Source organism: Olea europaea, unplaced genomic scaffold (assembly GCF_002742605.1).
Source record: "Olea europaea var. sylvestris unplaced genomic scaffold, O_europaea_v1 scaffold727, whole genome shotgun sequence".
NCBI lineage: Eukaryota > Viridiplantae > Streptophyta > Magnoliopsida > Lamiales > Oleaceae > Olea > Olea europaea.
Genome location: NW_019265672.1, coordinates 293,999 through 312,418, shown reverse-complemented (window position 1 = coordinate 312,418; position 18,420 = coordinate 293,999). Strand labels below are relative to the sequence as shown.

At 36.2% G+C, this 18,420-nt stretch overlaps 1 protein-coding gene across 1 annotated transcript in view; it reads left to right on the top strand.

Annotated features, from left to right (window-relative positions):
• The window catches only part of LOC111390919 (tRNA(adenine(34)) deaminase, chloroplastic-like), a 24,471-nt gene extending 6,424 nt beyond the window's left edge, over positions 1-18,047 (top strand). The window contains exons 3-6 of the mRNA XM_023016042.1: positions 3,492-3,619; positions 5,910-5,929; positions 6,257-6,503; positions 17,749-18,047. Of these exons, the coding sequence (XP_022871810.1) occupies positions 3,492-3,619; positions 5,910-5,929; positions 6,257-6,503; positions 17,749-17,854 (501 nt within the window). The 3' untranslated portion in view covers positions 17,855-18,047. The remainder of the gene's footprint in view (positions 1-3,491; positions 3,620-5,909; positions 5,930-6,256; positions 6,504-17,748) is intronic.
• Positions 18,048-18,420: the final 373 nt, after the last annotated feature.

Sequence of the window (18,420 nt, the reverse complement as noted above, 5' to 3'; positions counted from 1 at the left end):
GCTCTTCGACCTTTCATGGGTAAGTTTTTTGTTGTCTACTTTGATGAGATTCTCATCTATAGTAAGACTAAGGAGCAACACTGTAACCACCTTACATAAGTTTGCTCTACCCTACATGAAACTAATCTGTATGCTAACGTCAAGAAGTGCACTTTCTTTACCAATACAATCATTTTCTTGGGGTTTATTGTCTCTTCGACAGAGATATCTGTTGATCCTGCCAAGGTTCAAGCGATTCTTAACTGGCTTGAACCTAAGATTATTTATGATGTCAGGAGCTTTCACGACTTAGCTACATTTTACCGTCGCTTTATGAAAGAGTTTATCACTATTATGGCGCCTATCACGGAGTGCATGAAGAAAGGGGAGTTTCTTTGGACACAAGGGGCGGCTAAGGCCTTTAAGTTGGTCAAGAGGCGAATGACGGAGGCTCCTGTCATGTATCTTCCTGACTTTTCCAAAGTCTTTGAAGTTGAATGTGATGCCTCCGGGGTAGGTATAGGCGGAGTCTTGAGTCAGGATCGTTACCCTGTTGCCTGCTTCAGTGAGAAGTTAAATGAAGCCAAACAACGGTACTCAACTTATGATGAGGAACTGTATGCGGTTGTCCAGGCTTTGCGCTATTGGCGCCACTATTTGTTGTTCCAGAAATTTGTCCTTTATTCGGACCACGAGGCCCTCCGTTACCTCAACTCCCAGAAGAGATTAAGCTCTAGACATGGTCGTTGGATTAAATATTTACAGGCCTATTCATTTGTTTTAAAATATAAGAAGGGCGTAGAGAACCAAGCAGCTGATGCATTAAGTCGTCGTGTCTCCCTTTTGTCGATCATGAGTGTCAAGGTCATTGGTTTTGAAAGGTTTAAGGAGGATTACGAGGCATGTCCCGATTTTAAGGATATCTTTCTCGATTTGCAAAGGGGACTATCAAACACCACAGATGGCTTCCGACTTGAGGAGGGTTTTCTCTTTCGAGCCAATAAATTGTGGATCCCTCGAATTTCAGTGCGAGATTTCATAGTGTAGGAAATGCATGCTGGAGGGTTCGGTTACTTTGGACGTGATAAGACCATAGAGGAAGTTGAACGCCAATTCTATTGGCCTAGCTTGAAGAAAGATGTGACTAAGATTGTTAGTACATGTAACACTTGTCAATTGAGCAAACAGAAGAGGCAAAACACAGGCCTATGCACCCCTCTTCTTGTCCTCAATTGTCCTTAGGAAGATGTTAGTATGGATTTTGTATTAGGCCTTTCACGCACCCAAAGAAACATGATTCTATTTTTGTGGTTGTTGATTGTTTTTCGAAAATGGCTCATTTTATCCCCTGTAGCAAGACCTTAGATGCGTCTAAGGTGGCCATGTTGTTCTTTAATGAGATTGTTAAATTGTATGGGCTTCCTAAGTCCATTGTGTCCGATAGGGATGTTCGTTTCACTAGCCATTTTGGAGGACTTTTTGGCAAAAGATGGGTACAAAATTGAAATTTTCTACGGCCTACCACTCTCAGACTGACGGTTAAACTGAAGTAGTTAATGGAAGTCTTACTAACCTATTACATTGTCTAGTCTGGGAAAACCTTCGAAATTGGGATCATCGAAGTTGGGATTTGATCCTTCGTGTAGCTCAAATTGCATATAATAGCTCCATAAATCGTTCATTAGGTATGAGTCTATTTGAAGCCGTTCATGGGTACAAGCCTAGGAAACTTTTAGATCTCATCCCTATGTCCCCACAGGCTAGAGTGTCAGTGTTAGCCGAAGCATTTGCACAACATCTTCGTGATTTGCATATTGAGATCAATAAACAACTTGAAGCTAGTAATGCAAAATATAAATTCCAAGCTGATTTGAAAAACAACATATTAAGTTTAATGTTGGGGATTACGTTATGGTCCGCATTAGGCAAGAGCGGCGTCTACATGGTCCCGCCTCCAAATTGCAAGCTCGTAGTGCTGGTTCTTTTAAAATTTTAAAGCAAGTTGGTCCAAATGCATATGTTGTTGACATTCCACCACTTGGTTACCACTCCACTTTCAATGTTGAGGACCTAGTAGCTTATAAAGATCATTTCATTCCCTCAGATGATCCTTTGTTACCTCCTTTTGTGGACCTTGATCCCGACTATTTGGCCACTTCTAACCCACTACCACCTCTCACAACACACACAGATAAAATGGATACTATTTTAGATGAAGAAACTGTGTTTACTAATGATGGAGAGGCTCAGCGCTTCCTCGTTCGTTGGGTTGGTGGACCAGATTTTGATTGTACAAGGATTTCTAGAGAGACACTACAGCAATTGGATCCAGATTTATTGGAGTTTTATCGGAGTCAGCAGGATTTTCTTTGGCCCAGATCACCTCCCGTTCACCCAAGGGGAGTTGGTGAGGACACCAGGTTCAGATCTCCACTGACACATTTTTACAGACGCCGGAAGAAGCTTGCCTAACCACTTAGCTTATGGTTGGGAAATTGACGACAGCCTATAGTGATATATCCACTTGACAGGGTCGAGTTTTCTCCTACCCCGAGAGAGTTGATAAGAACTATGATGCTCGGACTCGGATACGGATACGGGTACGTATCTAAGTGTCGGATCTTTTATTTTTTAAAATTTAGGATACGGGGACATGGTTAAAAAGAATCCAAATTTCGGATACGGGTACATGGGTACGTTTTTCAATTTTCAATTTTTTTTAGTAACCCAAGATATCATTTTGAATAGACCAAAATCAATAATTCACAAAAAAGGAAATGAGTATTAAATAAGATGTTAAGACTAATAAAATATAATTTTGGAGTTTAGTTTTCAATTATTGGAAACGGGAAAGAAAAGGAAAAGAAAAAAGAAGTAAAAAACGGCGAAGTGTCCGGTTAAAATTTGGAGGATCCGACACATATCCCATACCCATACCCATGTCGTGTCGTGTTCGACACGGGTACTCCAACCATTTCGAAGAGTCCAAGTATCAAAGGATGAGGACATCGGATATTTAGTTATTTTATTATCAAAGTTGCGCTTTATTTATTTTCTTGGACAATTAAAATTGGACTTGTATGGGCTCGGGCCCAATCTCGTTAGGGTTTGTTTTACTATTTAAACATACTTTGCTCTGTAATTTTTAGTTGATGATTGAATAGTATTTTGGTGGCTTATGGCGACTTCCTTTTTTCCTATTTTCTTCTTCCCCTTCTGTTGAATCTTCTTCTTCCCCTATTCTTCTCTTTAATTCCCCTTCTCTATAGATCTGTTCTAATTTTCAATTAATTGTCCCGTTGGTGCTGTATCATATAGGAAGATGATGTGACCTAAGTTGTATCTGGTTAATAACATAGATCATGTGTTTGATGCAACTAAGTTCTGAGTACTAAATCTTTAGAAACTTTTTGTCTTCCGCGCTCTTAACACTTCTGCTATTTTGTATTGGATGTAGATTATGCGAATAGAGTAGCAAGACCATGTGAGTACCTGAATTTCCTTTTATGCAGGAAACTACACTTTATGTTACTCTTGAACCATGTCCAATGTGCGCTGGAGCAATACTTCAAGCTAGAATTGACACTGTTGTGTGGGGAGCCCCCAATAAGCTACTAGGAGCTGATGGCAGCTGGATTAGGTAAGCTGTTTAACTATGATATTTTCAGTTGTTATAGATTCTTTTCTCACATTTAGTTTAATTTGGTAATTAGTTATTTTGAAGAACATTGAGTTTTGGTCGTCTCTTATCCATGAAGCCAGTTGATCTCTTGCAAAAGTTCTTGCAATTACATTGCTTCTGTACTCAGGCCGTGACGTAAATTCCTATGTTTCAATGCTAGTTGAAAATAAATGCAATAGTACCTCATGTCCTCAAATAGGTGGCTTAGGTCACTCTTTACAACAGGATTGAAGTCATAATTCATAAATTGCCTCTTCTGCCCTTCCAAATTTCTTTATTTTCCAAATGCCTCTTATTTTGCCGGTCAAAAAAGAATGAAACAAGAAAATATGAATTCGCTTGATTTATTTGCAAATCTTTCACATGATTTTATTTATTTATTTATTATTATTATTTTTTTAAGCCTTCATTGTGTATCACTAGACAACTTAGTTTTGTAATAATATTATGCAACTAAAGGATCATTAACCACTAAAGAAAATTTTACTGTTTTAAACTATTCATTCAAATTTCAGTTTGGACCATTACTTGTACTAAAAGCTAAACAAGTTTCCCCTGCATAATCTTAACTTTTTACTTAATTTCTTTATCTCAAATATTGAATTTCTATTCAATTATTTTTCTTCTTTCCTTTTTCTTACCTGATTTTTTATTTCATTAGTAAAATGAATTAGGAATCATTTGTTACTAAGTATATGTTCTCCACTCGATTTTTGATTTTATGAATAGCTCTTTTTATTCAAAATATAGGTTTGTATGTGCAGTATATTAGCTTAAATTATGAGAGTTTACAAATTCATCATCCCCATCGGTCTTCTCCTATTTTTTCTGTGTACATAGAATTATGTGAATGATTGTTTCTTTTCCTCGAAATAAGTAAATTTATTATCTATCTTACCGTATCTTAATTCAAAGTTTTGGTTATCTACTTTTTGCACGTTTAATAATGTATTATTCTACACCACCGTCATTGAAGTTTTGAGTAATTACGCCCAATGGTCACTGAAATTATTTCTTATAATAATAATCACTTAGTTTGTAACTGTCATATGGTCAATTGGTCAGAGAACATTATATCCTACATGGTACCATTAAGTACCAACATGTCACCAGATGACGTTATTTATTACACCTACGTCATTAAATTGGTGCATTAATAATTGGGAATTATACATGTTAAGATGAGAAAATGTAATGTGGTTTAAATTTTGGTCACATTTTTTGCCTTAAATCATATTGTAAACTCATAGTTTCCTTTTAACAATGATATTTACAGACTTGGCTTAATAAATAATGTTATTTGGAGACACATTAGCACTTATTGGTGCCATATAGGATTTAATTTTAATTTTTTTAACCAATTGAGTATTAGTGTAACGTTTAGAAATTTGAGTGACTATTACCATAACAAAATGACTTCAATGACCATTGGCATAATTACTCAAAACTTTAGTGACCATTGGCGTATTTAACCTTATTATTCAAGAAAGTGAAGTGGGATTTACGTTGAGAAGAAGGGTTATATCAGTTAGTAAAGGATGAAAACTAGTTTATCTAGCAACCATTTTAGACTAATTATTCATCGTGAATTTGAAATATTAACTGTCAATTCTTGGTATTACCGTATTTTTGAGCTCACTACAATTTCTGGCTGACCAATTCTCTCGTTATTCATCTGGCATCCAATTTACTGTTTCAAAATTTTGAGCTCACACAAATTCTTCAAAGGCTTGTGTCCACGATTTCCGAGATGTTGGCTTCTTTCTGCTCATTTTCTGTAAATCGTGGTGGATAAATCTAGTTTTTCAAAAATTATGTCTAAATTATCACATTGCTTACCTTCAAATTTGTTGCCAATTCCGCTGCTACGATGTATTTCTCCTTGTTTTTTTTCCAATTATGGGTAATTTGTATTCTTGTGGTCGTCTTCTCATAACATAATTAGTTCATTTGGGAAGGATCCAGTTTACAAGTTTTTTGTCATTGTTAGTGCTTATGGCCTTCCAAGACATGTATTCACAGTTTCGTCAAGAACAGCATAGAGGACCTTCTGTCTTTTATCATTTGCTTTACAATTTGACGTATAATTTATATATTTTTTCCTTCTTTTCAAAATTTTAATGGAAATTCATTTACGCATTGACATAAACTGCTTATATTTTGCCTTACTTTACAAAAAATAACATTGAATCTTACACTGTTATATAGTGAAACTGGTCTAATCTGATTTTTGATTAACAAACTGTAGGCTTTTACCTAGTGGAGATGGTGGAAATGGGTTGGAACAAATGGACAAGCCTGCTGCTCCAGTTCACCCGTTCCACCCCAAAATAACAATTCGACGAGGAGTATTGGCTTCAGAGTGTGCTGATGCTATGCAACGGTTCTTTCAGTTAAGGAGAAGGGAGAAGGAGAAGAAATCTGAGCCTCCCACACCACCTTCATGCCTTCCCATTTCACACCATCCCACGAAGTTCTTAACCAAGATGCACGATGCCTTCAACATCATGTTCTGTTTGTAAGTAACTGGAAGATGAACACTTCTCTTTTCATTATGTTGGAAAAATGCTTCTCATGTGAGTTTGAATTGAGATGGTGGAAATGGGTTGGAACAAATGGACAAGCCTGCTGCTCCAGTTCACCCGTTCCACCCCAAAATAACAATTCGACGAGTATTGGCTTCAGAGTGTGCTGATGCTATGCAACGGTTCTTTCAGTTAAGGAGAAGGGAGAAGGAGAAGAAATCTGAGCCTTCCACACCACCTTCATGCCTTCCCATTTCACACCGTCCCACGAAGTTCTTAACCAAGATGCACGATGCCTTCAACATCATGTTCTGTTTGTAAGTAACTGGAAGATGAACACTTCTCTTTTCATTATGTTGGAAAAATGCTTCTCATGTGAGTTTGAATACTCTATCCATGCGATCGTGAGTCTTTACGAGACTATTTTTCCAGAGGTTTTAGAATTTAGGTTTCTGCCACAATGTTTACAAATAAAGATATGAATCGCACTTCACCTGGTAACCAGTTCTCATACTTTCAGTGGGCATGACAGTTTTTTAAAAACTTGCACAGGTGATGAGCGGTCCATAGCATGCATATGTCCACCAGGGCTTCGTCAACCATATGTTGGCCTAGCCTGCCCGATTCTCCACCTCTATGCCGATTTAACACAAAGGTCGTCAACCATATGTTGGCCTGGCCTGCCCGATTCTCCACCTCTATGCCGATTTAACACAAAAGCGTTTTATCTCCACTCAATCTAAGAATCAAAACAGTAATTAAATAGTTGCTGCAAGATGCCAGAAAATGCATTTTATGTACCTTTTCTGTGTACAAGCACACGTTTTTTTTTCTGAACTGAATAATGAAAAGAGAAGGAAGTTGTTATCTTGATAATCAACAAGTTCAATTGGATTTACTGTCCTTTGAACAAGTTGTATGATCCCTAACTGGTATTCATTTAGTAATCGTTGTGAATAGGCATCAATCTTCATCATACACGTCGTGAACAGGAAGTAGTACTCTTATCACAGCTCTAATTGCTCCTCGGACAAGGTCAATATTAATGATGAAGGTGACATGATAGTGTTGTAGACAGTAATTGAGTGTTGTTTTGTTGTTGTTGTTGTTGTTGCTTTTTTTTTTTTTTTTCCAAACTGTCCAATCATGTATTGACACGTGTCCCCTCTGTCATTGAACCTGAAATTAAACTTGTCACTGTAGTAACATTGTTATTTGGATGCTCATTCTCCAACCTATATCAAAATAATTGTTCCAATGAGCAATTGGAATGTTGGATGTTGAACTAACTTCAGAAAATAATTAGCACGAATGGCATTTAGATCCAACATCATCTAGAGGTGTATAGTGCGGAAACAATCAACCAATAAAAAGTAACAAGTCACTTGTTTATCGTTTCTAGATGATTAAGTTTAATATCAAACTAAGCTCTTAAGTATCAATCATGCAATATACCAAAAAAAAAAAATAAAAAAAAATAAAAAAAATAAAAGAGCATAGAAGTAAATAAGACCGAATTTGGTAACAAAGAAAAATTCCTTGAAGAACTCTTCATAGGAATCAAAAAGCTTAGGTCTAACATTGTCGAAACGATCCACTAGAAAAGATAACTTACAATTGGTCTAAACAAAATTAAATCTCAATAAACTCTAATCTAACATGTAAATTACCGAAGAAGCTCTTCGATTGTGCAATATGCACTTTTCAGCAACTCTTGATTTCTTTTTCCTTTGCATGGATCACCAAGAACGAACTTGTTTTGGAACTCCAGCTCTCTTCCCAATTTCAAAACAATAAAGGTTTGTTGGTAAAGGTAATGATTTTTGGTATTTGATCTTTTGTATATTGATCTTGTGGTTGAATCAAGAGAATTATAAAATATGTTTATGATCTTCAAATGATGTTCTCTTGCATCAAATAATGATCGAAGCACTAAAACTAAAGATATTTGAGATGAATTATGGCTTAGACATATATAGTATGAAGTGTTTTAAGGTTAAATGAGGTTGTAAAAAGTCATCAAATTGCGAATACAGTCATCGAGCGTTTTTACGACTACTTTTTCTACTTGGTTCATCTTTGACTTCTTCAAGTCCTTCAAGACATATACTATTGACTCCCAATTATTTGACTTTAATTACAATTTAATAATTATGATTTTGAACATGAAAACTAGCTAATTACAATATGGACCTAACAAGCTCCCCATTAGGCATTTATTGACAAATTTATTTATTTCAAAATTAAAATAAACACAACCTAACACTATTAACTCGAAGACTCAATTTCCAAACTTCAAGTCAACAGTTGTGATATCTATTTTTCTGAAACACGTGAAATCAACAATATCACATGTAAAAGCAATTGGAAACTAACAATTAAGCACATAACTAAGTTGTATAAATAACGCAAGCAAAACATGTGTAACACCAAAACACATAACACCACGTGCATCAATAACTTGAAAACTAAACATGACAAGTTGAGCTATAGAATACCAATATCAATATTGACAAAACACTAAACACAACATCAATATTGACATTCCATCCAGAAATCAAAATAACTCCAGTTAACTCAAATATATAAGTAAAAAACACAACAATTCATATCTATCTCAACAATGTATCAATTTCTCCCCCTAACTCATACACTCAACTCCCCATAAACAAAATACCAATTTCTCCCTCCCTTTTTTATCATGAATAACAAAGGGAAACAAGTAATATAATCATGAATAACACGGAGAGGAATGCATAAAAAATTATGCACATCGACAAGCAAAATTATGTAAAACATGTGATCAGAGAAAAAAATTGAAAGAACTCTTTTTCATAGATTTTAAAATATAACATCAAGTAATGAAAGCTCAAATATCTTGAACAGTTATTAGCTACTTATATATGGCCTTGTCTGTTTCCCATTTTGGCTGCACATTTTAATGGTTCTTTTATATATATATATATATATATATATCATTGCCAATGACACAACCCTTTTTTTTTAACTCCCTATCTCAAACTTGGACACATTTGTAGGAATACAATGGTCCAAAAATGCATTCTCAAATTCAAAAAATGAGAAATAGAAAGGTGCTATATATAATTTATAAACAGTGAACTTTTCCCAAATAATTCATTTTAAACCAGTATGGAGTAAATTGTATATGCAACCCATGTGTGAAAAGTTTCACTAGTCTCCCGTAAGCAAAATTCAAAACCTTAAATCAAAGAGAAAGGACATGAAAAAAATTACTAGTGAATGAATAGTTTCCTCAAAGTATGAAAGTCAAAACTAATGCTAGTAGGACCTTTTAATAAAAAGCTCATGTTAAATTTTTTGTTGTAAAACTTTTCTTTCTCCTTCTATATGTGAGCATGTATATTTTTTCTTATCTTATGTACAGACTTTTCGTCATTAAGCTTAATAAATGACTCTTGTAATGAGTTTTAAATCTATGACTCCCAAGTTAAATGACTATAGGGCACTAAGTTTTAAGATACCGAACAAGTTAAATACTCAAGTCATAAAGGCTACGAAGAAGAGAATAAGATGTTTCTCACAATTTTTCTATTGACATAAAGTTTAAATATTTTGAGACTCGATAATTTTTTCTTTCAAAGCTCCTTTGGGAAGATGTGTAATAGTCTTCAAAAAAGCTAAATGAGGTTGACAGTGAGATAAACAAGAATAAGAAAATGAGTAAGGATGCTAAAGATTTTGTGGCAAAGGCTTCCTTAGTTTTCTAATGCAATGAAGATCTCTTCAGATTTAAATTTGGCGAACGAAGCAAATGCAACCTATATTGCAAGGGCTAAGCGTGATGCTTCACATCGTGGAGAAGAGTTTCAAACGACTAAGTCTAAGCACAAAGTTGCTTTAATGGAACTAAATAATGTAAGGAATGAGATAGTTGTGCTTCGTCATAGATTGAAAAATACTGAGAAAAAATTAGTGTCCAAGGGGTCTAGCTTTTCTTGAGCAGCTGCTAACAAGGTGAAGTTAGTTGAGGATGCTATGCAGGATGGGGGAACAAAGTACTTGACATTATCAAAAGCTTTTATCCTGAGTGGAATATAGACTTTTTGGAGGCTCATGGAGATGATGTCGAGGGTACCATTTCTTTTGAGGTTCATTCATTGGCCTTTGGGGTTTCGAATACTCCATCCATTCATGCCGACCTTTCTCAATTTGATTCTTCAATTATCCTCCCAAGTGGGAATGTGGCTATTAATGAGTCTATTGACACTTCATTTTTTGCACTCACAAGCGAGGTATCTTTAGGGGGCAAAGCTCAAGTTAATTAGGACAATCCATCTTTTGAGAAATCTCTAGTCCTTGGTAAATTAGGATAGCTTATTTTTGTCTCATTATTTAAATGATAGCGAAGCTTCATTCTTTATTTATATAAAATTGCTTTGTCTTGGAAATTTTATTTCTAAGATATTATTTTTGTTTGTTACGCGAATTTGTTCATCTAGCCCACTTCGATTTTTCATTGTTTCTCATTTGTTATTTTAGGCATGCTTCGTAGATGCATTAATAATGAGTTTATATCAACATTAAAATCTATCGTTCTTGTCCTGATTTCACATTTTGACAATGCTGGTCTCCAAATGAAACTTTTATTAGATCATCCTGACAACATTGAGTATGCGGATACTGTTCCTTCCCCTGCCATAACTTTTTCATTCATATGCATTTTGTGTGCTTCTACAATTATGTCATGACTATTAAAGATAACTGGACGTGGTATCACCTCTTTTTGATGATAATTTCCTTTTATGTGAAAATTATTCATTACCTAGCAGGAGTGGCCTCGCCTTTTACTATCAATCCTTCTTTCTTGACCTTAGGTGCAGTATTTTTATTTTTATTTTTGTTTACTTTCATCGCACATGCTTCCTTTAGTACTTCCTAAGTTATCGTTACTGGTGGACATGTTTTTCACCTCTCATTTCACAACATCGAATACTCGCTTTCCTAAACAAGGATTTTTAAGCATGCACTTCTTCCTCCTTTTCTATCTTTATTATCAAGATAATTTGTTCCTTAGGAACTAAATTTATTATTCTATGACATCATTTGCGATGTTCCACTATGAGTGTCCTGGGGCTTTGACTCTGCATTGGATCAATTTCAGATATACTATAGAGTTTATTTTCAGAAGATACCTAAGCCCATAATTTGTTATTTCGGCTCGTGTCACGTTGGAAGACATATGGTTCCCTACATAATTAGCAGATACAATTGACAGAATAGTTTTTAGGATTACCTTAGATTAAAAAATATTTAGGTATATGCTCTCTAGATATGTGGGAGTGTATGTCATTAACGTTTTTTCACACCTTTTCCCATATACAGGATTTTGATTATGATATTAATCTCTCTCAGTGTAGGTTGAGAGTTTATAGCATTAACCAATGCATCAGATGATTCTGTGTGCCTTACTGAATGCATAAACCTTCGGCCTCCTAGTGCGGTAGCCATATTTTTCGACGTGTTCAGCTTATTGGCCATTTTCAGCACTTCGTAGCATTCGTCTGTATCATGATGTTAGTACAATGGATTTTGCAAAATGTTCCTTTCTGTCGCTCAGGAGATAGATAGGCTTCGCTGATATCTTGTGACAAGGGTGCGGCAAAAGTCACACTATGTCCTTGGACTACTTTGAGCTATGACATTGCAATCTAGACAATCCAAATGTAAATGTTGTTGCTTTTCCTCCAGTCTCTTTAACGAGATTTTACTCTGTAGAAAGGATTGAATACAGTAAGGGGGAAATTATGATAATTGGAATTAATTAGAGATTGTAATCTTGTATTTTTTTGGTAGGACAATTTACTTCTAAATTTAGACGATTAGTTTCCTTTTTCTCTTCCTTCACCTTATTACATAAATCGATTGTAATCAATGTTGTGAATAATAAGCGTGTGCAAATTCTTCTTGGTATCAGACCCAGTGCTCTGACCTAGCAAACCATGGTGGAATGCCTCGCTAACAGTCCGACATCTGCAATGTCAGATACCGAAACAGAGGTTAATTCCTCAATTGGTCACAACTCATTCGAGAATTCATCGTTCCAACTCACTGTTAAAAAATTGAAAAGAAAAAACTACTGCGAATGGACCCAGTCGATAAAATTAGTGATTGATGGAAAAGGGAAGATGGGTTATCTTACCGAAGAAATGAAGAAGCCGACAAATACCACCCAGCTGCAATGTTGGAACTGTAAAAATTCCATGGTAACTGCCTGGCTTGTGAAGTCTATGAAACCTTCTACAGGAAAAGCCTACCTATTCCTTCCGATAGCAAAAGACGTATGGGAAGCCGTGAAAGACACCTACTTAGACATCGGTAATGCGTCCCAAATTTTCGAATTGAAAACTCGTTTATGACAGACAAAACAGGGGACAAGAGATGTCACTGAATACTTCATGGAAATGACATCTCTTTGGCAAGATCTCGACCTAAGCAGTGAAGAGGAGTGGAAGTGTCCTGATGATATCGCTTTATACAAAAAGAAGCAGGAAAATGAATGAGTCTATAAATTTCTTGCAGGTCTGAATCAAGAATTGGATGAAGTCAAAGGTCGAATCCTAGGTCGTCGTCCACTGTCATCCACTTGAGAGGTGTTTGCGAAGGTGCATCGTGAGGAGGCTCGTCGACAGGTAATGTCGAAGAAGGCCTCTGGAGAAGTATCGGCCTTGGCTGGAAAGAAGGCTGGACCTCCATATGGTACAATGTCTGGGCCTAGACGTGGTAAGTTAATTGGGCCGACAGTTGGGCCAGAAACTGAGCATATTAATGGACCTTCAATTGGGAGTGGAATTTTTTTTTCAAAGGGATCTATATATGGGTCGACCCAAAAACAAAGGGGTCGTCCTTGGTGTGAGCATTGTCACAAGCCAGGCTATAAAATAAACACATGTTGGGAAATTAATGGGAAACCCAACGAGACGTGGTAAGTTAATTGGGCCGACAGTTGGGCCAGAAACTGAGCATATTAATGGACCTTCAATTGGGAGTGGAATTTTTTTTTTCAAAGGGATCTATATATGGGTCGACCCAAAAACAAAGGGGTCGTCCTTGGTGTGAGCATTGTCACAAGCCAGGCTATAAAATAAACACATGTTGGGAAATTAATGGGAAACCCAACGAATGGAAATCAAGACAATCCATGAGGAGCCAGAGTTATCAAGTTGAAACAAAAAACAATCCAGCCTCAGGTAGTGCATTTAATCCCGAGAAACTGGAGCAACTCTATCAAATGTTCTCAAAATTTCACACATCTGATCAGTCTTCCCCTAAAGGTCCCTCTAGCTCACTAGCCCACAAAGGTATCTTTCTTAAAGCATTAAATACTTCATGATATAAAAATGCTCGGATTATCGACTCTGGTGCATCCGATCACATGACGGACTCGTATCACCTATTCTCTTCATACTCTACTTGTCCCGGTAACATTCGAGTTAAAATTGCAGATGGCTCACTCTCATTTGTTGCATGAAAAGGGAATATTCAAATATCTGATTCCCTAACATTGGATTCGGTCCTTCATGTTCCAATTTTATCGTGTAACTGGTTATCTGTTAGTCAATTAGCAAAAAAATCCAATTGTTCTGCTAATTTCTTTCCATCATATTGTGTCTTTCAGGACCTTTTATCGGGGAAGACGATTGACAGTGCTAAGAAATGCGAGGGACTGTACTATTTCCACGAAGCTGATGTGAGTACACTAGGTCAAATTTCCAGTTGTAATTCTTCATCTACCTCTAAGGATAGTGAAATCTTGTTATGGCATAGTAGAATGGGTCACCCTGGCTTGCAATATTTAAAGCATGTTTGTCCTTCAATTTTCATGAATAAAACACCTATTGACTTTCAATGCGAAAATTGTGAATTTACAAAGCATCAGCGTACATCTTTTCCAAAATGTGAGTACAAACCATCTAAACCATTTGCTATGATTCATAGTGATCTATGGGGACCATCTCGCATTCCTAATCCTACCCAAACAAAGTGGTTTGTTACATTTATTGATGACCACACTCGGGTATGTTAGGTTTATTTATTGAAAGAAAAAACCAATGTTAGATCTATATTTATGAACTTCCATTCCATGATATTGACACAATTTCAAACACAACTTCAAATCTTCCGTACTGATAATGGCATAGAATATTTCAATGCTACTTTGCAAGATTACCTAAAGAAACATGGAATAGTCCATCAAAGCTCGAGTGTCCATACCCCCAACAAAATGGAATTGCTGAACAGAAAAATAGACACATACTAGAAGTAACTCATGCCTTAATGGTTACTATGAACATGCCAAAAACATATTCTGGGGGGATTCCATTTTAACATCTACCTATCTAATTAACCGGTTGCCTAGTAGCACGCTCTCCTTTGACTCACCCTTACAAAGCCTCCAAAAATACTTGCCTACTTCTCGCCTTAGTTCAAACCTACCTCTAAAAGTATTTGATAGGACTGTATTTGTACACATTCACTCCCAAAATCGAAACAAACTTGAACCACGTGCTATCAAATGTGTGTTTATTGGGTACTCACATACTCAAAAAGGGTACAAATGCTATGGCCCATATGGAAATAGAGTCATAGTTAGCCTTGATGTCAGTTTTTTCAAAAACACGCCTTACTTCCCGAAACCTTCTCTTCAGGGGGAGAACTCGAGTAAAGATCGGTTCTCAAATAAAGAGTTCCTAGACTTTGACCTTTCCCCAACTGACCTCACGTTCCCTAACCTTTCTAAGGTACCATATACAGAAGATAACTTGAATTCAGAGGGAGATGAAGGAAAACAAGGTGATAAAGAGATCCTAGTTTACTCAAGAAGGCCTAAATCGAAGTGTAAGGAAACTCTCATGCCTAAAGCACCAAAAGAGTCCGAACCAGTGAGAGGAACTGATGAAAATCCCTCCGATCCAAGTGATGATCTTTCAGAAAACAAACCCGATTATATACTCTACATTCTATTTCAAAATTCATGTCTTATAATGCTCTATCTGCAGAATTTCGTGTTTTTACTGCTAACCTTGATGAAAAAAAATTTCAAGAAATATTCAAAAAGCCTTGGAATCACCCAAATGGAGAGAGGCAGTGATGAAGAAAATGAAAGCCTTAAAGAAAAATGAAACATGGGAAGTGGTAAACCTGCCAAAAGGAAAGAAACATGTAGGGTACGAATGGGTTTTTAACGTGAAGTAAAAGGCAGATGGGATGATTGAACGCTACAAAGCTCATTTGGTTGCCAAAGGGTATACTCAAACCTATGGCATTGACTATACAGAAACATTCGGACCAGTGGCAAAACTAAATACAATCTGGGTTCTTCTGTCATTAGCAGTAAACCTAGATTGGCCACTTCAATAGTTAGACATTAAAAACGCATTTCTCAATGGGGAACTAGAAGAAAAAGTATTCATGACAATACCACCGGGCTTCAACGTGTCAAATGAGGAAAATCGAGTATGTAAGCTCAGGAAATCTTTATATGGGCTTAAACAGTGCCCTAGAACATGGTTCGATAGATTTGCAAAGGTATTGAAAACTCAAGAATATCAACAAGGGCAGTTAGATTATACAATGTTCTATCATCTATCCAGAGAATGAGCAAAGACTATCCTTATTGTATATGTGGATGATATTATCTTGACAGGGGACAACATAGCTGAAATGGAAAGACTAAAGAAGTGCCTAGCAGCTAAATTTGAAGTAAAAGACCTTGGACAAATGCGATACTTCTTGGGAATGGAGATTGTAAGATCAAAGAAAGGTATCAGTGTTTCCCAACGAAAATACGTTCTTGACCTGTTGGCCGAAACAGGCATGTTGGGATGTAAACCAGGTGATATACCTATTGAGGCAGCAAAAGTGACAAAGGACACTAGAAAACTCGTGGAAATGGACAGATATCAAAGACTAGTTGAAAAATTGATCTACCTCTCACACACTAGACCTGATATTGCTTTCGTAGTCAGTGTGGTCAATCAACATATGCACGCTCCCAAAGAGATTCATCTAAAAGCAGTTTATAAAATTCTTAGATACCTAACGGGAACCTCTGGGAACGGTCTATTCTTCGAGAAAAATAAGAGTAAAGGAGTAGAAATATTCACAGATGTAGATTGGGCTGGATCAACAGAAGATAGAAGGTCTACTACCGGCTGCTGCATTTTTGTATGGGAAAATATGACAACTTGGAGAAGTAAGAAACAAAATGTGGTAGCTAGAAGCTGTGCTGAGGCTGAATTCAGAGCTGTTGTACAAGGAATATATGAAGGACTTTAAATAAATAAACTCTTAGAAGAATTGAAAGCTGAAGTAGAATTTCCAATCAAACTCTATTGTGATAACAAAGCAGCTATTAACATTTCTCTCAACCTAGTATAACATGATAGAACTAAACATGTCGAAGTAGACAGACATTTCATCAAAGAAAATGTGGACAAAGGGATTATTTGTATGACATATACTCCTACAAAAGAACAAACAGCCGATATATTCACAAACAGATTGTCTAGACAAGCATTTCACGACTTTATCAGCAAGTTGAACACGATCAACATCTACAGTTCAACTTGAGAGGGAGTGTAGAAAGGGCTGAATATAATAAGGGAGAAGTTTTGGTAATTGGAATTAATTAGAGATTGTAATCTTTGTATTTTTTTGGTAGGACAATTTACTTCCAAATTTAGAAGATTAGTTTCTTTTTTCTCTTCCTTCACCCTATGTATATAAATCGATTGTAAATAACGTTGTGAATAATAAGAAAAGTGAGAATTTCCTCTTGCGCGTGCAACTTCTTCATACTCCATCACTCTCTGAGTTTCCATCCTCCTTTGATTCTCCAAAATGTTTTCTATTGGAATCTCGTTAAATATATGGTCTATTAATTGGAAAAAAGAGAATGGATACCTTTTGCAAGCCTTTTTCTAGAGGGAAGTGCCTGATCATAGACCATTCCACGGAGCATTCTTTGCTTCCTCACCCAACGTAATCTCACTAATGAACATCTCATCTTTCAATAGTATAAAATAACTTCTAAGGGATTTTCCTTTCCTTTGCATGATGCTACTTAACTTTATAAATGTTTATAGTATTTCGGGATTTGTTTGTTGGTAAGGAAGGTAGTCACTAGTTAAATTTGCTGTAAATTGATGCATCACATTCTTTGTGGTCGATAGGCCTTCTGGCATCTTGTGCGAATGAATATTATAGGAACTACTATAGTTCCTCGTCCTCTAATTCTTACACTGGTTACTCCTCGAAATCGTGAGAGTTTCCTAATTCACTACTTCGTTTATAAAAGATATGCTATTTTGCGATTTTTCCACTTTTCTGCCATACCATAAGCATGTGACACTGCAAATCGTTAGTGCCTCTGGGGAAAAATTTAGCATCAAACGCTAGTTTTTCTCCGATTTTCCTTTCATTGTCAGTTAGACTTTCGATTATCATACTTTGCACTTGCATATACATTTTTCGCCACCAACGCTTTTAGCTTTTCTGTCATTTCTTGGACTGCCTCTGTAGCATGCACTTCTCTTCCCTGAGGATGGGCATCGGAAGGGAAAAATATCAGCTTGGGATCCTGTCGGCATTTTCTCCTACTTCTTCTTTGGATTCATGTCACGTTTAACAGAATCATTTCTAGATTCTTCTGTTCTAGCTTTTAGTGTTTTGGCACATATCGGATTTGTTTCTATTACATTCATTTTTCTAGATCTTTAAGGCTTCTGAATTTGTGGATAGATTGGTGGTTTCCTTTGTTTAGTTTTTCCACAGACGGCACCAATTTATTGATGATATAAATCGGATCAACAAATCCTACTCATCTAGTTATAATTTTCGCTTCCTAAACTCATCAACTTAGATGCTCAAATAGGAGCAAGAAGTAAAATAACTACTTGAGATAGAGATATTTGAATTGCATGCTATCTTCTTCAAATGAGGGGATATTTATAGATTTTCTTCCAAGTTCTAATTAACTTGGTCATTTTAGAGGAATGACAAATGGCGATTTCTTATTGACTTATTGATAACTTAGTTTGTTTACAAGTGTTATGCTTTACGAGTGTGTTAATAGTACGTAGCCAAATTTGGGTAAAAGAAAGGCTCGCGTCTTATTAAGCGAACTCTTCATGCTATCTTTTCTTTTCATATGGTTACTACTTCGTGGGAAATACAATAGGGTTCCCAAAATTA